This window comes from Mixophyes fleayi, chromosome 6 (genome assembly GCF_038048845.1).
Source record: "Mixophyes fleayi isolate aMixFle1 chromosome 6, aMixFle1.hap1, whole genome shotgun sequence".
Lineage (NCBI taxonomy): Eukaryota > Metazoa > Chordata > Amphibia > Anura > Limnodynastidae > Mixophyes > Mixophyes fleayi.
Window position 1 is genome coordinate 125,308,567 of NC_134407.1, and position 20,404 is coordinate 125,328,970.

General features: G+C 42.3%; 1 protein-coding gene across 2 annotated transcripts in view; it reads left to right on the forward strand.

Annotated features, from left to right (window-relative positions):
* Window positions 1-19,492, forward strand: part of CENPQ (centromere protein Q) — a 29,785-nt gene extending 10,293 nt beyond the window's left edge. For both annotated transcript variants that reach the window (XM_075217288.1, XM_075217290.1), the window contains exons 3-9: window positions 3,328-3,388; window positions 6,650-6,761; window positions 7,774-7,845; window positions 9,883-10,012; window positions 10,601-10,714; window positions 10,903-10,968; window positions 19,268-19,492. In XM_075217288.1, coding sequence (XP_075073389.1) covers window positions 3,328-3,388; window positions 6,650-6,761; window positions 7,774-7,845; window positions 9,883-10,012; window positions 10,601-10,714; window positions 10,903-10,968; window positions 19,268-19,396 — 684 coding nt within the window. In that variant the 3' untranslated portion in view covers window positions 19,397-19,492. The remainder of the gene's footprint in view (window positions 1-3,327; window positions 3,389-6,649; window positions 6,762-7,773; window positions 7,846-9,882; window positions 10,013-10,600; window positions 10,715-10,902; window positions 10,969-19,267) is intronic.
* Window positions 19,493-20,404: the final 912 nt, after the last annotated feature.

Consider the following 20,404-nt stretch of genomic DNA (forward strand, 5'->3'; position numbering starts at 1 on the left):
ATCCGATGCAGACTGGCGAGTAGAGACCAGCGGGAACACGGAGAAGCACGGAGAGCGGGTCAGCTGTTGTAGGACGAGTAGAACTGAGAAGTAGCAGCAGCAGGACTCTGCAGATACACGGAGGTAGCGGATAGCAACCAGCAGGTGCAGCAACGATGAAACACATGAGAGCAGAGCTGAGCTGGAACTGTTGAGCACGGAGAGTAGCGGGTAGGAATCAGTTGTAGCAGTCTCGAGGAAACACGGGAGAGATGAGATGAGCTGAAGACTGAAGCGCACGGAGGCAGCGGATAGGAATCAGCCAAACAGTCATGATGGCACACAGGTGAGTTGAAGTAGATTGAAGACTGTAGTGCACGGAGGCAGCGGATAGGAATCAGCTAACAGTCACGATGATACATAGCAGAGTTGAAGTGGCTTGAAGACTGTAGTGCACAGAGGCAGCGGATAGGAATCAGCTAACAGTCACGATGATACACAGGAGGGTTGAAGTGGTTAGGAAACCACAGGAGTAGAAGTGGTCTGGAAACCACAGGGGTAGAAGTGGTTTGGAAACCACAGGAATCAGCAGCGCTGAATACACGAGGAAACACAGGAACACCTTCAGAGGCTCATGGGGGATGAGACTCCAAGATCAGGCAACGTGGTATTGACCACAGGTGCTTAATATAGGGACTGTTGCCTGATCTGCCAATTAAGTTAAAGGGACAGGTACTGAAGGGTTTGAAAGGGCTGCGCATGCGCAGACCCTCAGGATGGAGGACGGCCACGGTTCCTAAATGTACGGGAAGAAGCACTCACAGTCCGGTGAGTGACACTGCCTTGGCAGTGGCAGCGCGTCGGACTCTCTGGTTAAAGTCCTGGGAGGCTGACGTAGAGTCCAAAAAGGCTCTGGAGTCCATTCCCTTTTCAGGAGGTGTTCTGTTTGGTCCTCAGCTGGATTCCTTTATTAGTCAGGCATCAGGAGGTAAGAGCACTTTCCTCCCGGTCAGTGTTCCCAAGCAGAGGATCTCTATATTTCGGGCCTTTCGTTCCGCAGGTAGGTCTAGAGGACAGTATTCCTCAGGACAATCCTCCAGAGGTCAGACATCCACCCCTAGAGGTGCTTTGCAGCGGGGACTTCAGGCCTGGTCGGCGCGTCGTCCAGCTGCTAGGCCAGCAGACAAACAGTCTGCAGGACGGGGATTTTGCTCCTCCATTGTCGTCAGTGGTGGGAGCCCGTCTTCTGCGGTTTAGGGATCGGTGGTGTCATTCCACTATCGATGTCTGGATTCGGGGAGTGGTGAGCCAGGGTTACAAGATCGATCTGCCCGGTCTCCCTCCCAGACGGTTTTCACCACGGGGCTTCCGTCATGTCCAAGAAAACGGTTAGCTTTAACAGAGGCGATTCAATCCCTTCTGTCTGCCGGAGTGATTATTCCGGTTCCTTATTCTCAAAGAGGTTTGGGGTTTTATTCCAATCTTTTTCTTGTGACAAAACCCGACGGCTCCTTCAGACCGATTCTCAATCTAAAGGCTTTGAACACTCAGATAAGAGTGCCCAGCTTCAAGATGGAATCTTTACGCTCTGTAATTCTCGGCATGGAACAGGGAGAATTTATGGTGGCTCTAGACATCAAGGATGCATATCTTCATGTCCCCATTTGGTGGGGTCATCAGTCCCTGCTGAGGTTTGCGGTTCAGTCAGAGCACTTCCAGTTTCAGGCTCTTCTGTTCGGTCTCGCCACAGCTCCACAAATCTTTACCAAGATCATGGCGGTGATGGCTGCTTTGCTAAGGGCCAAGGGGATTACAATCATCCCCTACCTGGGCGATCTGCTTCTAAAGGCAGATTCTTCGCTGAAGCTTCTGTTACAGATTCAGGTAGCAATCCAAACCCTGGAGTCGCACGGTTGGATTATCAACTTCAAGAAATCCAAGTTGATCCCATCACAGAGGATGGTGTTTCTGGGTGTTCTATTCGATACCCGTCTGAGACGGGTATTTTTTCCTCAGGACAAGATTTTAGCCTTACAGGGGATGGTGAAATCCCTGTTGATGGCAAGGAGGCCTTCCATTCATTTTGCGATGAGGCTTCTGGGCAAGATGGTATCGTCATTTGAAGCGATCCAGTTTGCTCAGTTTCATGCACGGCAGTTTCAGTTGGAACTTCTGTCGCAATGGAACAAATCTCATGGAAATCTGGCGAGTCAGGTGTTTCGCCTGTCTCCGCAGACGCGCCAGTCGCTGATCTGGTGGCTACACAGGCAGAATCTCTCCAGGGGCCGCTTCTTCTCCATTTGGAATTGGAATCTAATTACAACAGACGCCAGCCTTCGGGTTTGGGGGGCTGTATGTCTTCAGGCTCAGTTTCAGGGGCTTTGGACTCAAAAGGAGTCCAAGCTTCCAATAAATGTCTTGTTTCACGCTCTAAAAATTGCGCAACATTTGCTGCAGGGTTTTTAGTTATTAATACTTTATGGAAAGGTTTTAGCATTTTTTTTGTTTTGATATGGTGTTCGATATTTTGTGGATCAGTGCCAAAAACTATTTAAAATTCAGGATTTGCAGCAGCGAAATGTGAAAAATACGTTGGGCTGAATACTTTTTCATGACGGTATATGCAGTTCCCTGTGATGTATAAATGTTAGAGTAAAATTTAAAAATACAAAAACTGTTTTTGCATATACTAACTTTAATAAATTGGACCATTCTCCTTACTCTGAAAGCTTTTTTTTTTTTTTTTTCTGCTTTTGAAAAGGAAATAATTGCTGCTTTTTTAGTAACCATGCCACAAACACCTCCTCTTACAGTCACTATCAGGAACTCTACTTCACACAATAATTACTTGCATGTTAACTAAGAGGATAATCCTTTAATAAAACCCTCAGATATTCTGAATAATAGCTCCTATATATGTTTTCTCTCAAGCTGGTATTCCATCTTTCAATGACATCAACCCCCTAGTGGTACAAAGCTGGTAAATTCCTTGATGTTTATTTGTTCCCCTAAATTCCATTACACACACACTGCAATGTTTCAATGAAGGGCTATTGGTGATCCATGGAGGTCAGAGGTAAAGTTTTCACATTATTATAGGACAAGTAAAAATGCAGGAAAACATGTGAATTTGTTTAAATACCTAAAATAATGTACAATTAAGTTTCACTAGTATTGTAAAAAAAAAATGTATCGAAGATTAACATTTTAAAAAGTGTGTGAAAATAAATATATATATATATATATATATATATATATATATATATATATATATATATATATATATATATATATATATATATATATATATATATATATAATAATTTTTTTATTTTTTTTTGTCCACAGGGAACAAAGCGCAAGAAGCAAAACTCAGGTGATCAGGAGAAGACGTCTAATAAAAAGCAATGTAAGCAACCACTTTTCTCTTCATTATTTTCAACCAGTAATCTTCTCCAATTATCCAAGGCTATCCATTTTTGAGTTTTTTTTACAGTATTTTGGTATAAATGCAAAGCTTACATTATATTTATGTATGAAATGATTCAACAGAAATAAATACATTCTTAGTATATAATATATTCTAACTGAAACATGCTTTTGTGTTCATTGGCATATGCTTGCGTTATGCATACTATTTATATGATATTAATGGCTGTCAAAGTCCTTAAATCAATCGAGATAGGAGCATGCTCTAGGAAACACTTACCATGACAGGATTCAGTATATGAATAAATAACAAATGCAAAGTGCTTGAAAGAAAAATAGTTATAACAGTATAAATATCGAACGATCATCAAGTTTAAGCGATGCCAGCCCATAGGGGCCTGTAATCCCCAAAGTAGCAAGCATAGAAACAAATGAAAAGGAAGTGCTTGGCATACACCTCACCTGGACAAATAAACCTCATATATAGTATAGATAAGTAATATATGAAGTCAAATAGAAATACTTTTATAGCAATATTAAAATTCAGAAGCCTGCAACGAAATGCGTTAAACAATAGTCGCTTTCTTTCACCAGGACTTGTATATACAGGGCCTCATTTAGAGCAAAACAGCAAATCTAAGAAAGGAAAAAAATAAAGTGCATTTATTTTTTTTCTGCATGCACGGAAAATACTGACTGCTTTTGCATGTAGCTCAAAAAAGCTGGACCGCTTTATTTTTACACTGCAACTTACAGTTGATCTAGGACATGCCCTTCCCAACTCTAAATCTGTCCACGTTTTCCATTTGCTCCCCTCTGCAGTGTAACATAAAATGATTGGGGGGGGGTATATAATAATAAAAGAAGTGCTGCCTTTTCTTTTTCTTTGCTTCAGTATATAAATTTGTAAGTTATTTGTGGCAGGCCTAAAAAGGCTTGTAAAGGCAGCACCTTGAAGTGGTTTAGAAAGTTACAGGTTGTGGTGTCATTGGGCAGATTGTTCCCAGAGTAAGGACCAGTGAAGCAACACGAGGACTAAACAGTTCTGTTTTCCCTGGAACACATGGAAGTTTGCTGCAAGACTGATCTTCCTCTCTTGCTGTTTTATTTCTAACTCCCCTCTTTGCAAACCTTATAACTGGCTCCCTTTCCCCTATAGAATCCTCTTCAAGCTCCTCACTTACAAAAGCCCTCTCCTCTGCTCCCTACATCTCTAACCTCCTCTGCATACTGTCACGGACTAATGGTCAGGTAGGACCCTTTGAACCTGCTTAGTTTGGCGCCACCTACAGGGAGGCGCGTAGTCTAACTGAACAGAAGGCATTCACCAGTGACCCCCGCAAGGGGAATATGGGCATAGCCACTTCTGTTCCGCAAGTCGCAGTTCTCCAAGTGCTAAGCGAGGCCAGTTGAGAGTAAATGGAAGAAGAGAATGCAACTGGTGAGTAGCGTACAACAGGTAGGGGTACACTGGAATCAAAGTATGCAGAACAGTAAGGAGACTAGAACAGTTGAGGTATAATGATCTGCAACAATGGTACACAGAGGTCCAGGAATGCTGGGCAGCTAGGAGACTGTCAGCCTAGGTGTTAAGGTCTCAGCAGTAGTAAACGGTGGTCCATGTGATGCTTGGGAGCGCTATAACTGGAGCTGCAGGGTGGGAACGGTTTGCAGCAAATATATATGGAGGTCTAGGTGTGCTGGGCAGAAAGGAGACTGAGACAGTTTAGCTGTCAAGGGAGCCAGGAGTAGACACAGCCACACAAGGAGAGAGACTCAAAGAACTGGCAGTGAGTGAATGCATTAATCCAGGTGCTTTATATAGCTTGGCCATTAGAGGGCACTTACCAATAATGAGACACGGTATTCTTTAAAGTACTCCAAGACGGCCAGGAAGGTAAGCCGTGACCCGACCAAGTGATCGGTGGGTTGGTATGTGATACATACTTACTCCCACTCGCCCTCTTCGGTCGGCCACTGAACACTGCCTTACCTTCCCTCTAGTAACCTCATCTCACTCCCACATGCAAGATTTCTCTTGTAATGCCCCGCCACCTTTGAAATGACTGATCCCTAGCCTTTGAAGCTTCAAACGCTTCCTTAAATACCGCCTGTTCATTAAAGCCTGCCATTTCTCCGTTTATTCACCTCCTGCCCTTTCTCTTGTCTTCGTGTGCCTTTTCACTTCCGTAAAGTATACCTCATTCACCCTCCCCACTTTGTGTCATCTACTCTTGTTTCAACCCTATCCATCTGATTTCTAGTTTCCTTTACACTGACTCACCCCTATGTGTCACCCCCTTCTCCTCTAGATAGTAAACTTTCATGAGCAGGGCCCTCTTCCCTCCTGTCCTCCTTTCGTTATCTTGGCCTTCTGCAGCTATACTTCTTCCTGGGCTCTCTGCTCTCTGTCTTCACATCAACCTCGTCTTTGCACCTGAATCACTGACTCTGATCCTTTAGTTGTACTCATGCTCCTGGGTGCAGGGTCAGCTTGGTCTGATTCATTCCCCTACCTCTCATGCTTTCCTTTTCTAGTTATAGTGTGTTGCTATACCTCTTGCACCTCATTACAGCCATACAAAACTGTGTTGTGATTTGAACTGCAATGTGCTTATCGTATGTTTCTGTAATGCTATGTACTGTTTTGTTGTATGCTGTCCGTACGGTGCTGTAAAAATATTGAATGATAAAATGACTTATTCAATCTTAATAGTACATTTGACTTTGTTTAGCTATTTTGAGCTGAAGAATATGCCGTAAATGGTGTTGTCCTAAACTGCAGGCGGACAGGAGGATTCCATCATAGTCTTCAGTGGAACGTTTGCTGCGGGCTGTTTGTGTCAGATGCTATGCATACCATTTTCTAATTTTTACATTATGTATATTTTCTATAGCGAACACAGTAATTTCCTTTGAAGTTATTTTATTTGCTCTTTGCTGACAGCTGCGGACATTTAGTCCCAACAGATCAGTTTAGACAAGCAATTTCCTATTTTGGACCGAATTACCCGGATATTGTTTATGGTTGTGGTTAGATGACCAGCAATCTGGTTCAAAATCTGTATTTTGATTGATCAGATTGTGATTGAAAATGCTGTTGACCCAATGAGTACGATCTTTTTGTATTTGTCCATTTGTTCGGCACTATGTCTGAAAGACCAGATCTGCATGTGTGGGCATCTTAAGATTCTATCTTGTGTGCTCCAGTCTGACTTCTAATATCATGGTCTGTATGCAGGTTGTGAACCTTCAGAGAGCAAACGTATTCCAGTGATGAAAAGAGTAATTCGGAAGCCCCTTCTACCTGAGGTTTTAGAGCACATTGAAACTTGTATTGATACTGCAGTATTGTGAGTATTTTGTCATATATCTGTTGGGATTTCTTTTGCTTATAAAAAACAAAAAAAACAAAATTGTATGCACTTGTTGTTTGTCCATATCCTTGTATACAATTGCATGTGTTCACACAGGGGCCACTGCTGCCTCTTCATGCCAGCAACAGTACCAATGTCTAATTTGGCCACAGGCCTGATGTCTCTAATTTTTTAGCCAGCAGGGGCTTCCTTTTTAAAATGGTGACTAAATCTAGCCATAAACCCAGCAATAATAGGTTATTGTAAAAGTAATATATGCTAGCTAGCGTTGGATCACTAATACAAGTGATCTTACACTGCTGAGGTGAGGTACTGCATTTTGAATTAAAAAGGAGCCAACCCACCAAATTCTGTCTCTTCACCATCGGGACTGTCTTTCTTTATACTCACCATAGGGACTTTTGCACAAAGATGCTATAAGCCATGTCAATATTGTACACTTAGACAAAAAAATAAAATACCCTTTTATTTGCAAACTATGAATGTGTGTTTTTGATCTTATAGCAGGTCAGGTGCTTGCAATTAAGTAAGCACATGCTTGATTCATACTGAAAACGGTAATATATTACTGAAATAAATGAGCCTATAAGTTTCAGTATAAACTGTTTGCATCATTTTTAATACCCACCTTATAGCATGTGCCTTACTCTTGAAAACTGACAATCACATTGCCGTTTTTACATACCAATTATTGTAATGTGTTTTTATATAGCTATAAAAAACAGAATTAGTCTCTATAGACATGTCAAGATTTGATTGGTCAAATATGCACACCTTTTCACTTTAGTTCCACTTTAAATTGAGCTACAAATGGCATGTAAGCTTCAGCACTTCAGGTTTTAACTGAAAAATGAACTATTCTGTGGCACGTCCTTTTCCAGATAACGTGCCCACATTATTGCCAAATGCTGCTTGCCCTGCTGTATAACAATATTGGCTGTTTCCCTTCTGTTCTGTGGTTGTACCTATTTTTATTTATTTTTAATAGGTCCGTTTTGAGCAGAAAAAAAGTTAAAGCCTTCCACGCAGTGCAATCACAGCTCTCTCACCTCAAGCAAAGGTAATTCAACGTTTTTTACAGCTTCTATATAAAAGACAAATCCATTGACTTTTATATTGTTACAGCTTAGTATTCATTTAAGAACTTTTTTGAGGAATGTTATTTACTTTTGGCATACCAGTTGAATGCGGATTTGGTTCATGGGGGGCATCTTTACATGAAGAGCCTCTTGAAGCTAGACGTAATAAGCTCACAATAAATGTCCCATGTATGGAGCTATTATTTTATAAAACCTATTTGTTTCTAAACGGCTGATTTAGTAACATTGTGTAAACATCAGGTATTTTATGCACCTAGTGCGAATTAGACTGGTGAATGTAATTGGATTTTACTGGTTATTATAGCATATTTGTTCAATTTGCATTTGTCAAAAAAAATATTTTTGAGTTAATCATCATCCTCATTTAGTTATATAGCGCCACTGATTCCGCAGCGCTGTACAGAGAACTCATTCACATCAGTCCCTGCTCCATTGGAGCGTACAGTCTAAATTCCCTAACATATACGCACAGAGAGACAGAGACTAGGATCAATTAATCAATTAATCTGTGTTTTTCCTGTTTTATATGTTCTTAAATCTCTATGTGGACAACATCTGTAGGCATCAACTTTAATTACAACATCTCTTTCAAAATAAGACTAAATTTATTATGACCTATGCAAGTTAATGCATCCTTTAAGTAACTGAGTTTAGCAACTTTTCTATGTTCCTTGTAGCCAACTGAGAAGCTTAACTTTACTACATCTGGAAATGTTCCAAACTCTTTCTTGCAGAACCCTGTATACAAATATTCTTTGGTCTCCCTGGATGCACTTTTATGTTTGAGATATTCCCACAGGTTTTCAACAATATTGAAGTCTGGGGATTGTTAAACCACTTTAAAAATCTTCATCTGTCTTAACTAGAAGTGTTTAACGTTTGCTTTTAACTATGTTTCGGATTATTGTCTTGCTAAATTATCTAACACGTTTTCAGTTTTTCTTCACTGACCCAGAGCTATTATAGATTCTGTGATTAGTTTAATCTGTCATTCCTTCCACTTGCACATATATCCTGTGCCACTTTCTACCACACAAGACATAAATATAATGATTCTAACCCTTGCTTAGACGTTGACAAGGTGCTACACTCTTCAAAAGATTTAGCCTTTTTTCAAGGCATTTTTAATAAATATTTTCACTGAATCATACTGGACACCTAATGTCTTTCTGTAAAGATTGGTACACACTACAGGGTTTTCAGCCAATCACACGATAAACAACAGTTCGGCCCAATATCACATTAGTGTGTATGCTCCAGTGATGGAACGATTATCGTTCCAAAACAAATTGTATCATTTAACGTGATATTTTTTAACCAAACTAAACGTATTGTTCAACGATGGAACAATGTGGTTCCAGTTCTGCAGTGTATATGCACTCATGACCGGCAGTGTCCATAGATCTCTATGGAGTGTGCCGATGTCACAATCTTTTCAGCTGATGGTTATGAGAGATGAAGAGCACAGATCTGAAGGTAAATCTTGTAAAATGTGTTTAGTGTGTACACATGAATTGGCATGCTGATCGGGACTTTTTTTTTTTTTTTTTTTTTTTGTTGTTTTTTTGTTCAGTCGTTAATATGTCATTGGGAGAAATTTTCTCTAATGTGTACCCAGCCTAATACTTCGGCTGCTTTCTGATAAATAGTGAGGTCCTGGTCCTATCATCAAGAAACAGAGGCGTTCCCAAGGGAAGGATTCCTTCCCCACCCAATTGCTACTTAAAGGCAACAACATAAAGAGGAGTTTTTTTTCCAAAAGTTGACAACCTTTTTAAATGGCAATTCTTTTTAAGGTTAAGAGCATATTCTAAATACCACTTCTTACTGAATAAAGCAAGCGTATTCCAAAAGTCTGAATGATGCTTTGCAACATTGTTATTGCTTGTTACATTATGTCTCCCTGAATATTTCCAACATAATATTACAAAGAATTGGTTATAATCTTCTCTTCAAAATTTATCAGGGTTTCTCATATTCTCTGTTTGATTCTTTAGGCTTCTCCGACACTGTAAGACCGTGCAAGTCCCTGCTTCCAAACTGATAAATTTGAAAAGCATCAGAAGAGATTTGGCAGAAGAACAGCGTAGGATGAAAATAAACCAAGACATGTTGGAGTCTTTGACTGTAAGTGGGGTTATGTTAGTTTCTTCCTATTAGCCCCTTAACAGTCAGCAGTATTCTGCACCTAATGACCATACCCATTTGCATGTAATTGCACTGCATCTTGTTCACTGAGAATAAGTTTATGTTTTTCATCTACCTAAAGAAAACTGGGGCTTTCTCTTTTGGTAGCATTGTTGAATATCTTTTATTTTAAATACTGCATATATAAGGAAACACAAGCAAAAAAAACAACCCAATAAGATTTTTACGCTACTGCCAAAGGTTACTTTCACGAAAATCCCTCATATTATGCTGCATCTTCACACTGCCCATTTGATAAAGCACTTTATAAAAAAAAAAAAAAAAAAAAAAAATAACTTTTTGTTATTGCATTTTTAAAACTGTCTCCTTGCTGTCCTTGGCTGTATGACCCTTTCTAATGCCAATGGCAGTCTTCGCAACTGAGAGATAAAAAGCAGGCTCAACCGACATCCTAAAAGCATAAAAAGAAAGATAACACATTTGAGGGAGGCATGTGAAAGGTAAATATGAATGTTTACACAATTATGTAAAAATTGTATAAAATTATCTATTCTGTGTTATGGTTAGCAAGAAGTTGAAAAAGTTGTGGAGACTGTGAACACGATAGAAGATTCTACAGGGACTTTAGAAGCAAAGCTTGAGTCTTTGAAGCAGCGAGCAGCAGGAGATCCCCAATCACTGGTGCGTATAGTTCACAAGCAAATAAGAAATGGAATGGAGATATTCACAGAAGCATACTGATGTAAAAAAGTTCATAGGAATAAATATAAGGTTACATTTTTCTTCATGCCTCGTTCAGTGTCGGCATCATTTGCTGCGGAGTGCTTTCTTTCTAATTCTCATTTGAATTTACTGTTTTTGATTTACAGGGCAAACTTAACATTGCAGACCCCCTGCAGCTTCCAAAAAGCACCTTTAATGCTCCAACAATACAAGTATGTATTTTTTGTTTTTTCTAAAAAAAATAATCATCATATGTCGCATTTTTATTACACATTGTTTAATTCTTGTAATGAGTACTTGCAGAATAATTACCTCATAAGGAGACACGATTAAGAATATAGTAGAGAACAGTTCTTAAACCATATAACGGTTTTGCTTTTATAGGCATATATGTAAATGTCCACGAGGCATATGGTAACATTTGCTATAACAAATCATACAGAAAACAAATATGTGAAAATAGAACAACTATTTCCAAGGTTAACGAAGAAGGTGCAGCTGTGTGACCGGTAGGGAGAAGCCTGCTCATGAGAGTTTATAGTCAACAGGGAGAGGGCAATGCTGAGACTATAGGAGCTAGTGGGACTGTAGATGGTAGTACACCCAGTGGGAGAAGTATCAGGAAGGGTAAAATGGACAGCCGTGAAGAGGTGAGTTTTTTTTTTTTTTTTTTTAAGATATCGCTTGAAAAATATTAAAGGTTGGGGAAGAGCCTGGTCTGTCTGATATGGAATCCCACAAGTGTGAAGCAGCAAAGTAAAGGGGGATGAGAGGAAATGGACAGTAGCTGGATAGGTAGTGTCGGGAGGGGGTTTCTTGAGGATCGGAGAGATGAGGGCATGTTTGAAAACGGAAGGGAAAGTGCCAACGGAATGGGACAAGTAAAAGAGGTAAGCTTGTTCATGCAAGCATTGGTTGGAAGAGGGAATTAGAGGCGTTCGAGTGGAATGGAACTGAGGGGACATTGCGGGGAAAGCAATTTTAGGACGCATGAGTTGTAGACTGTTCAATAAAGAGTGTCTAAGCAGTACACAAAGCAGGTGCATAAGGTGGAAGGTAATATGAACTTACAGGAGTATTGAGTTTTGTTCTCTTGTAGCAGTGTTTTCAGGTACAATATTAATCTCCATACTATGCGATAATTCTAACTCCCACTTGTCCAACTCATATTGAGAAGGTATATAGAATAAACACTAGGCTTTTTCCTTACACAGACTGTTTTCAGTATACTGGAGCAAATTCTGAGTACTCTTCTGTATGAACCGTTCCATGTGTCTTGTCCCTAAACCTCCAGTATCTATCCTTTATTCTGTGCGTATCAGCAACTGTACATTGTTTCTCTTGTTTTGTATGCTGGGTGTATTTCTCAGACTCTTGTGTAAATTAATTATATTATGAATGTATTCTATTTAGAGATGCTCACTGACCCCCGTGTTTTGGTTTTGGATCTGTATTTTTTTCGAAAAATTGTTAAAATATGCTAAAATCGCATAATTTTGCTTTTTTTTTTGATCCTACATTATTATTAACCTCACTAACACCTAATTTCAAGTACCGTATATACTCGAGTATAAGTCGACCCGAATATAAGCCGAGGCACCTAATTTTACTACATAAAACTGGGAAAACTTATTGACTTGAGTATAAGCCTAGGGTGGAAAAGAGCGCTAATTTAAAAACCTAAATAAAAATGATAGGTTCAATCTATGAAATCATTTTTAGCTAGATGACAAGGAACATTCATAAATGATTATAAAATCAGAGAGAGAGAGTCAGAAAATATATAAGGATATTATGCCTCCTCTCAACAAGCATGCAAGTTCTTCTAAGCAACTGACTGAGGACTTCAAAACAACGGTAACTCAGAGTTACAAGGCAGAGAAAAGCTATACAAATATAGCAAAATGCTTCCAGTTAGGAACTTACCCTGTCAGAACCATCATTAAGAAGTAGAAGAGGTACTGGTGCTGTTTAAATCAAGGCAAAACCTGGAGACCCAGAAGATGTGATCGAACGGCTTGTAAATCCACCCCGCAGTGGAACGCATATGCGTTCCAACAACAGGAAGTTCGGCATTTGGAACGCAAGTTTGCGTTCCAAATGCCGAACTTCCTGTGTTGGAACGCATATGCAGAAGTTGAAGCCGAGGGACCGGACACCAGGTAAGTTCACCCGTGTATAAGCCGAGTGCCCTTTTTCAGCATACAAAAGTATGCTGAAAAACTCGGCTTATACACGAGTATATACGGTAATTTGCAGTCAGTTTTGACCACCTCACAGGTCACATTATTATTTTCATACACTTTTGGACCAATACTGCAGCGACCTGGCTGGATGGTAAGCGACAGAGCAATGACTCAAACACACGGCAGTTCCTGGCACATCTAGGACATCTAGGACACATTGACACAGCAGTGGCAGAAAAGAAAAAGTGGTGCAAGATGGAATTGTCCTTGGATCATGAAACCAGTTATGGTTCATTTGATCGCTTCACCTGTTTCTTGGATAAGTGAGGTAATTCTACAGCTAATACATGGCAGTGAGCGCTGACCCCCCAGGATATGTGCTTTTATCAGACACACACCAATCCAGGGTGCCAGACAATGCACTAAAAAGAGCTATTGTAATTCCCAGCAAAAAGCCAGTTCATCAGTGAGCTTCGAATCCGCCCCAATTCACACAAATTTATAATCTAGTTTGGTACCTTTCATGTAAAGTGCAGATTACAAACACAACAAAACACGTGTGGGAGAATGTGACCTCTAAGAGGCTGACTAATAGACACAAAGACAATGCATGGATGGCTATCCAGGGATGTCTGCCCTCAGGACATTCATGTACTCCCGGAGCCTGTGCCGATATGGCCACTGCCCCTTCTGCATCACCAGAAGGGAAACGGCACAGCGTATTTTTTGGGACTGCACAGGCACTGTTGGATGCCTTGGAACATGAACATAAGGACAGTGTGCCCAGAACTTGCCTTTCATACCATTCGGTATTTTATAGATTATTTCCTTGGACCCACATAATTGGGGCAATCCAGGAGGCCTGGAGCCTAATGAACTGCTTTAAGGACGCTATTTGGCTTGCCAGGAATCGCCTCATCTTGAAAAGGGAGAAGATGACCATCCAGGACTGTCGCAGGCTGATGCACAGCCTACTAAGACACTATAACACCATTGACAGTCCTGAGGAAGATGATTAATTCTCTGTCTCCCTCTTCTTCTCCCCCTATGTGTCTGTTTATTAAATTTAACACTGTTGAATTTGCCTGCAAATTCAGAAGACAAGCCTGCTTGTCTTCCTATTCATCAATGACTCTTGGCAATGGAGCACTCGTCTTTGGGTGTATAGTAGACCCTACACTTAGTAGTGCAAATTCAGAAAAAAAAGAGTTCAATGACTGGTATATTAGGATTTCAGCAATGACAAATTCAGCAATGGAGCTTTCTCTAACACTGCTACCACCCTCCTCTTTCTCTTATATCACTTTGCCTGCCAAACTGCTCTATACTCTGTCCTACCCCTTCTCTGTCCCTCTCTCAAATGGAGCTAGATCGCGGTGGAGGGCGGTATTTATAGATTCTAAAACTCCAGAGATCCAACAACGTCAAAATGACGTTTTGCCTCGTTTTTGAATCCGAATAGGCGAGAGAGTACCGAGCCGACTCTGCTCGGTACTTGGAACACTAAAGTTCGGATGGGTCCTGTAATGAGGCTTGATCGCCGAAAGACCTGATCTGTTTCAAATTTGTCCACACATTTGAGATGTCGAATCTTTAAATCTGGCTGTCTGTAGTTTAGGCTGAGCAATTAGATAACCTAGTGTGGTCGCCAAATAAACACACACAGACAAATACCAGCCACATTTACAGGCAAGTCCAGAGTGTTCGATTTTGATTGGATTATAGAACAACAGTATGTTTGTTTTGGGGCCAAACACAGAAATATCTGAACAATTTTTTTTCTTTTCACAGCATGTGTTCACTATAATCTTGACCGATACTCGTCTAGATACATGGAGGTAGTGGGTAAAAAAATGGAATCCCAAATATAAAGTAATTTAATAGAGCCACCACATGCAGAGTCTGCATGTAACATGGGATTGAGTCGATCAATGTTTGTAATTATTCAGGAGGCTGCACCACCATTCTTCCATAAGAAAGTTGTTCAACTGATGCCTGGTTATTGGTAGTGTAAAGCGCTGTCTCAAGCATCATTTCGTATTACCCCATAAATGCTTGATTGGGTTCTGATCTGGTGGGGAAGACAATGAGATATGCATAAATCAGTATCATGCTAAAGAAATGCTGCAACATGGGGTGAATGTGATCACTCTATACCAGTGGTTCCCAAACTTTTGCAGTTCGCGGCACCCTTAGATTCTCCAAATTTTTTCAAGGCACCCCTCCAAAATAATTACTGAACAGTCCTGTTTTAGAGGTAGTTGGGTCAAAAAGTTGTAATAAGTATTTAGGTCACGACAGAAATACTTATTTAGTTGTATGCAAAAATGCCCCTCTGCATCCAGGCACACTGCCCCCTCTGCATCCAGGCACACTGCCCCCTCTGCATCCAGGCACACTGCCCCCTCTGCATCCAGGCACACTGCCCCCTCTGCAACTAGGCACACTGCCCTCTCTCACGTTGCCCCCTCTGTCACACTGGCCCCCTCCTCTGCCCTCTGTCACGCTGGCCCCCTCCTCTGCCCTCTGTCACGCTGGCCCCTCCTCTGCCATCTCTCACGCTGTCCCCCTCCTCTGCCCTCTCCCCCCCTCCTCTGTCCTCCTCTTCTGCCATCTGTCCTCATCCTCTGCCATATGTCCCCCTCCTCTGCTCTCTGCCCCCCTCCTCTGCTCTCTGCCCCCCTCCTCTGCCCTCTGCCCCCCTCCTCTGCCCTCTGCCCCCCTCCTCTGCCCTCCTCTGCCCTCTGCCCCCCTCCTCTGCCCTCTGCCCCCCTCCTCTGCCCTCTGCCCCCCTCCTCTGCCCTCTGTCCCCCTCCTCTTCTGCCCTCTGTCCCCCTCCTCTTCTGCCCTCTGTCCCCCTCCTCCTCTGCCATATGTCCCCCTCCTCCTCTGCCATCTGTCCTCCTCCTCTGCTCTCTGTCCCCCTCCTCTGCCCTCCTCCTCTGCCCTCTGTCCTCCTGGTCTGCCCGCTGTTCCCCTCCTCTGCTCTCTGTCCTCCTGGTCTGTAATCTGTCCTCCTCCTCTGCTCTCTGTCCTCCTGGTCTGCCATCTGTCCTCCTCCTCTGCTCTCTGTCCTCCTGGTCTGCCATCTGTCCTCCTCCTCTGCTCTCTGGTTATCCTCGTCTACCCTTTGTCCCCCTCCTCCTCTGCCCTCTGTCCCCCTCCTTTGCCTCTGTCCTCCAACTCCTCTGCCCTCGGTCTGCTCTCTGTCCCCCTCCTCCTCTGCCATCTGTCCTCCTGGTCTGCCCTCTGTGCCCCTCCTCCTCTGCCATCTGTCCTCCTGGTCTGCCCTGTGTCCCCCTCCTCCTCTGCCCTCTGTCCTCCTCCTTTGCCATCTGTCCTCCTCCTCCTCTGCCCTCGGTCTGCTCTCTGTCCCCCTCCTCCTCTGCCATCTGTCCTCCTGGTCTGCCCTCTGTCCCCCTCTTCCTCTGCCATCTGTCCTGGTCTGCCCTCTGTCCCCCTCCTCTGCCCTCTGTCCTCCTTCTTTTCCATCTGTCCTCCTCCTCCTCTGCCCTCGGTCTGCCCTCTGTCCCCCTCCTCCTCTGCCATCTGTCCTCCTGGTCTGCCCTCTGTCCCCCTCCTCCTCTGCCATCTGTCCTCCTGGTCTGCCCTCTGTCCCCCTCCTCCTCTGCCATCTGTCCTCCTGGTCTGCCCCCCTCCTCCTCTGCCATCTGTCCTCCTGGTCTGCCCTCTGCCCCCCTCCTCCTCTGCCATCTGTCCTCCTGGTCTGCCCTCTGTGCCCCTCCTCCTCTGCCATCTGTCCTCCTGGTCTGCCCTCTGTCCCCCTCCTCCTCTGCCATCTGTCCTCCTGGTCTGCCCTCTGTCCCCCTCCTCCTCTGCCATCTGTCCTCCTGGTCTGCCCTCTGTCCCCCTCCTCCTCTGCCATCTGTCCTCCTGGTCTGCCCTCTGTCCCCCTTCTCCTCTGCCCTCTGTCCTCCTTCTTTGCCATCTGTCCTCCTCCTCCTCTGCCCTCGGTCTGCCCTCTGTCCCCCTCCTCCTCTGCCCTCTGTCCTCCCTCTTTGCCATCTGTCCTCCTCCTCCTCTGCCCCGCGCAAGGCAAAAAAAAAAGAAAGAAAACAGAAACTTACCAATCTGCGCGGTGCCGGGACCCAGCAGCCTCCTGTCTTCCGCAGCTGTCACTGAATGACGTCAGTGACAGCTGCGGGAGAGAGGAGGCTGCTGGGTCCCGGCGCCGTGCGGATTGGTAAGTTTCTGTTTTCTTTCTTTTTTTTTTTGGTTGGCCCGTGGCACCCCAGTGACAGCGCCGCGGCACCCCTGGGAGCCGCGGCGCACACTTTGGGAACCGCCGCTCTATACCATTAAGTATTGATTACTGTTACCGTGCCTTTTAAGGTAATGACTGCTCCCAAAGCCTGCTAGGCAACTGCACCCCCACTAAATTATGGAACAACCAGAACCCCTCAATGTTGTAAATCAGCTCTCAGGACTATAGAGTTCTTTAGTTTTTTCAGCATACGTGCAGTAGTCCATTTGTCAAGGACTTTGTGAAGGATGATTTATGTGACCGTATCGTCTTCCTCCACCATACTATGTTGCCTGTGTTTGTACCATTGAACTCGCAAAAATGGATTGCCAAGTGTGATTAGCAGTTTATGCAAGGAACCTGACTGATATTTTGTGGAGTTCTTGTCCAGACTTTTTTTTTTTTTTTTTTATCAAACTGGCTGCTCGCAACAGTGGTTATTGTAATTTGCAGTCAATTGGTTTGCTGCTGCTAACCTGCCTTGCCGTGCATTTTGAATTCATGCACAGATACAACCGTTCTAAAGTATGTGCTTCTTCCCACTGTTGCTCTCTTATTGATGATGGTTTTTCCCTCAATATCATATTGATATCTCTTTAAACACCATTGCTTGTGAGACATTATCAAGTTAAGCTGTGTTGGTAACAGAGGCTGCATCCAAATGGATTCCAGCAATCGTGCAGCCATGGAAGCCATAATTATAGGCAACCAGGGCAGTCCAGCATTTTTTTTTCATGGCCTGAAGATGCCAGCATGTTTTTTGCCTAATGAATGCATGAGTCACTCCTGTGTAGAAGAACTAGCTTTCATTATGATTGGTTTACTCAGTAGTTTAGATATTTTTATTTTTTTTGTCCACAACCTGTATCAGTGACTGAGGTAGATTTACTAATGGGTGGTTTCAAAACTGCCACGTTTACTGTAGGCCGAACAGCCAAACCACAGGTTAACATAGCACCACTTTACATATAGCCATTCTGATTTTTAACATGATCGAAATACAAACAGAGTTACTAAGCTGTGGTTTGCCAAACCGCCGGATAATCGTCCGCTAAACAGCCAAAACAAAAGAGTGGTTCTTGAAGGCGGGATTGCTCAAACGGCTGTTTCGCCATTCATAACATAAGGGTAGCACCATTGTGGTAATCATTATTTATTGAATAAAATGAATGTATAATTAACTTAAGGGTGTCAATTTTATTTTTCATTATATTAAGGCTCTATTATTGTATTATGGGGACAATATTTAAGTAAATTAAGGGCCAATAATTGATTGCTAATGGGGGCAATAATTCTTTATGATGGGGGCAACATTTATTATATGGCATTACAAGTGTAATATAAATGGTGCCCCATCATGCAATAAGTGCTGTCCACATCACAACTGTTTCCCCCATTAGAAACAAAATATTATTGTCCCGTAATGTAGTTCTATATTCATGTTGCCCCCATAATAAAGTAATATTACTACTCCATGGGGGGTATTCAGTTGTTAGCGAGATCGGGAAAATACTCGCGCTCTAAAAATATTACCGGTAATTTACTCGCTGGAATCCAGCGAGATATTACCGTATTAACGGTAATATTTTTAGAGCGCGAGTATTTTCCCGATCTGGCAAACAATTGAATACCCCCCCCCCCCCCCCATAAATTTAATGTTTGAGCTATCTAGCCTATTAGAAGCAAGACTAAAAAATATCGTTTTTATACCGACTGTTTTGATAACTGCTGGCACTTTTAGCTGTTTTGAATCCTCCACACATCACCTGCCATTTAACATCCAGCCTTAACCTGCCCTATAGTCAATGCAGTGGTTTGGAGCACTAAGCCACAGGCGATGTGCAGCAGTTTGAACACAAATGTTAGTAAATATAAGTGAACATAATTTCTTGATCTGCAGTTGAGGTACTTTATATAAAGCACTTGCATTGAGAGAGACTTTCATTTTTAAGTAATAGTAAAGTTTTATGCTTTTGCACAATACAATGTTTCAAAAGCCTGTATAAATGGCACTTCACGTTCTGATAACTCTCTTTTGATTGGCTGCTCTTTTCTTTGCAGGAAAACGTTAAGAAGTTGAAAAACTCTGAGTTAGTTTTAAAGGAACTCTCCGATATTGAATCAAACCCATTGTGTAAAGACATGTTGACTCTAATTGAGAAATCCTGTGCTGAAATTGACGCACTGTGATTGAACCGTTTATCCGGCTCCAAGTTTGCCTAAATCTGTTTTGTCTTTTTACCTCTTTTTTACTATAATAAAAAAATAAATGTTTTATACAAGGTTGGTAATGGGCGTATTGTGCCTATTTCATGTGGGGAAAAAGAGCAGAGCTCAGACAAGAGGAACAGGGGTTACTTATAGTAGAGATTGGGACAATAGTGATGTTATACCAGTGTGAGTAATATAGGTGGGAGTAGGGTAAGCTCTAATAAAGAGGTGAGGTTTGAGCTGCATTATTGAATGGCATTGTTTGGGGGGCTTGGAAGGGAAAGGTAATTAATTTGCATTTGGTTCTGGAGGATATGGGAAGCCAGTGATTTGCGGAGTGGTGCTGTGGATGCTGGGTTGTGAAAGAGGAAGTCCAGATTTGCCGCTGCATTTAGAATGGGTTGAAACAGGACTGTTAACATTAACCCATCATCTTCCATCAATAACTAACCCATCATAGTCCTTCATTATCCCCCTTTCATCATTATGATCATTCTCCATTAACCCCATCAGCTACCCTCCCCCTCACTCACCTGGCCAACGCTCTGCTTCTCTACATACACATTGTCATATTCTGCTTATATCCTTTCTTTTTTTTTTTTATTTAAATAAAATGAATTCTAACCCATGTGTTGCTTTGCAATGTTGTCAATGTCTCTTCCCCCAGTCAGCATTGAAGGGGAGGGTGCAGAGAAGAGTGTCTGCCAGCTAGCAGCATGCTATGAAAGGAAGTTTTTATTATTTAGATGTCAGAAGTCCATTATTCTCTGGCAGAGAAATGCTCAAAACCAAACTGTTCTGAGCTGGAGAAGAATCTGATCTGTGACTGGTTTATCTGCTCATGTATTGGATTTTGGTGGGGTGACTAAACTGAAAATAAATAGAAAAACTTAATATTTATTAGAAAACGCATATATAAAAGTGTTTTGAGATTTGTTTTTATTGCTACATTATTTACAATCTTGGGACTAAAGAATAACTTTAAGT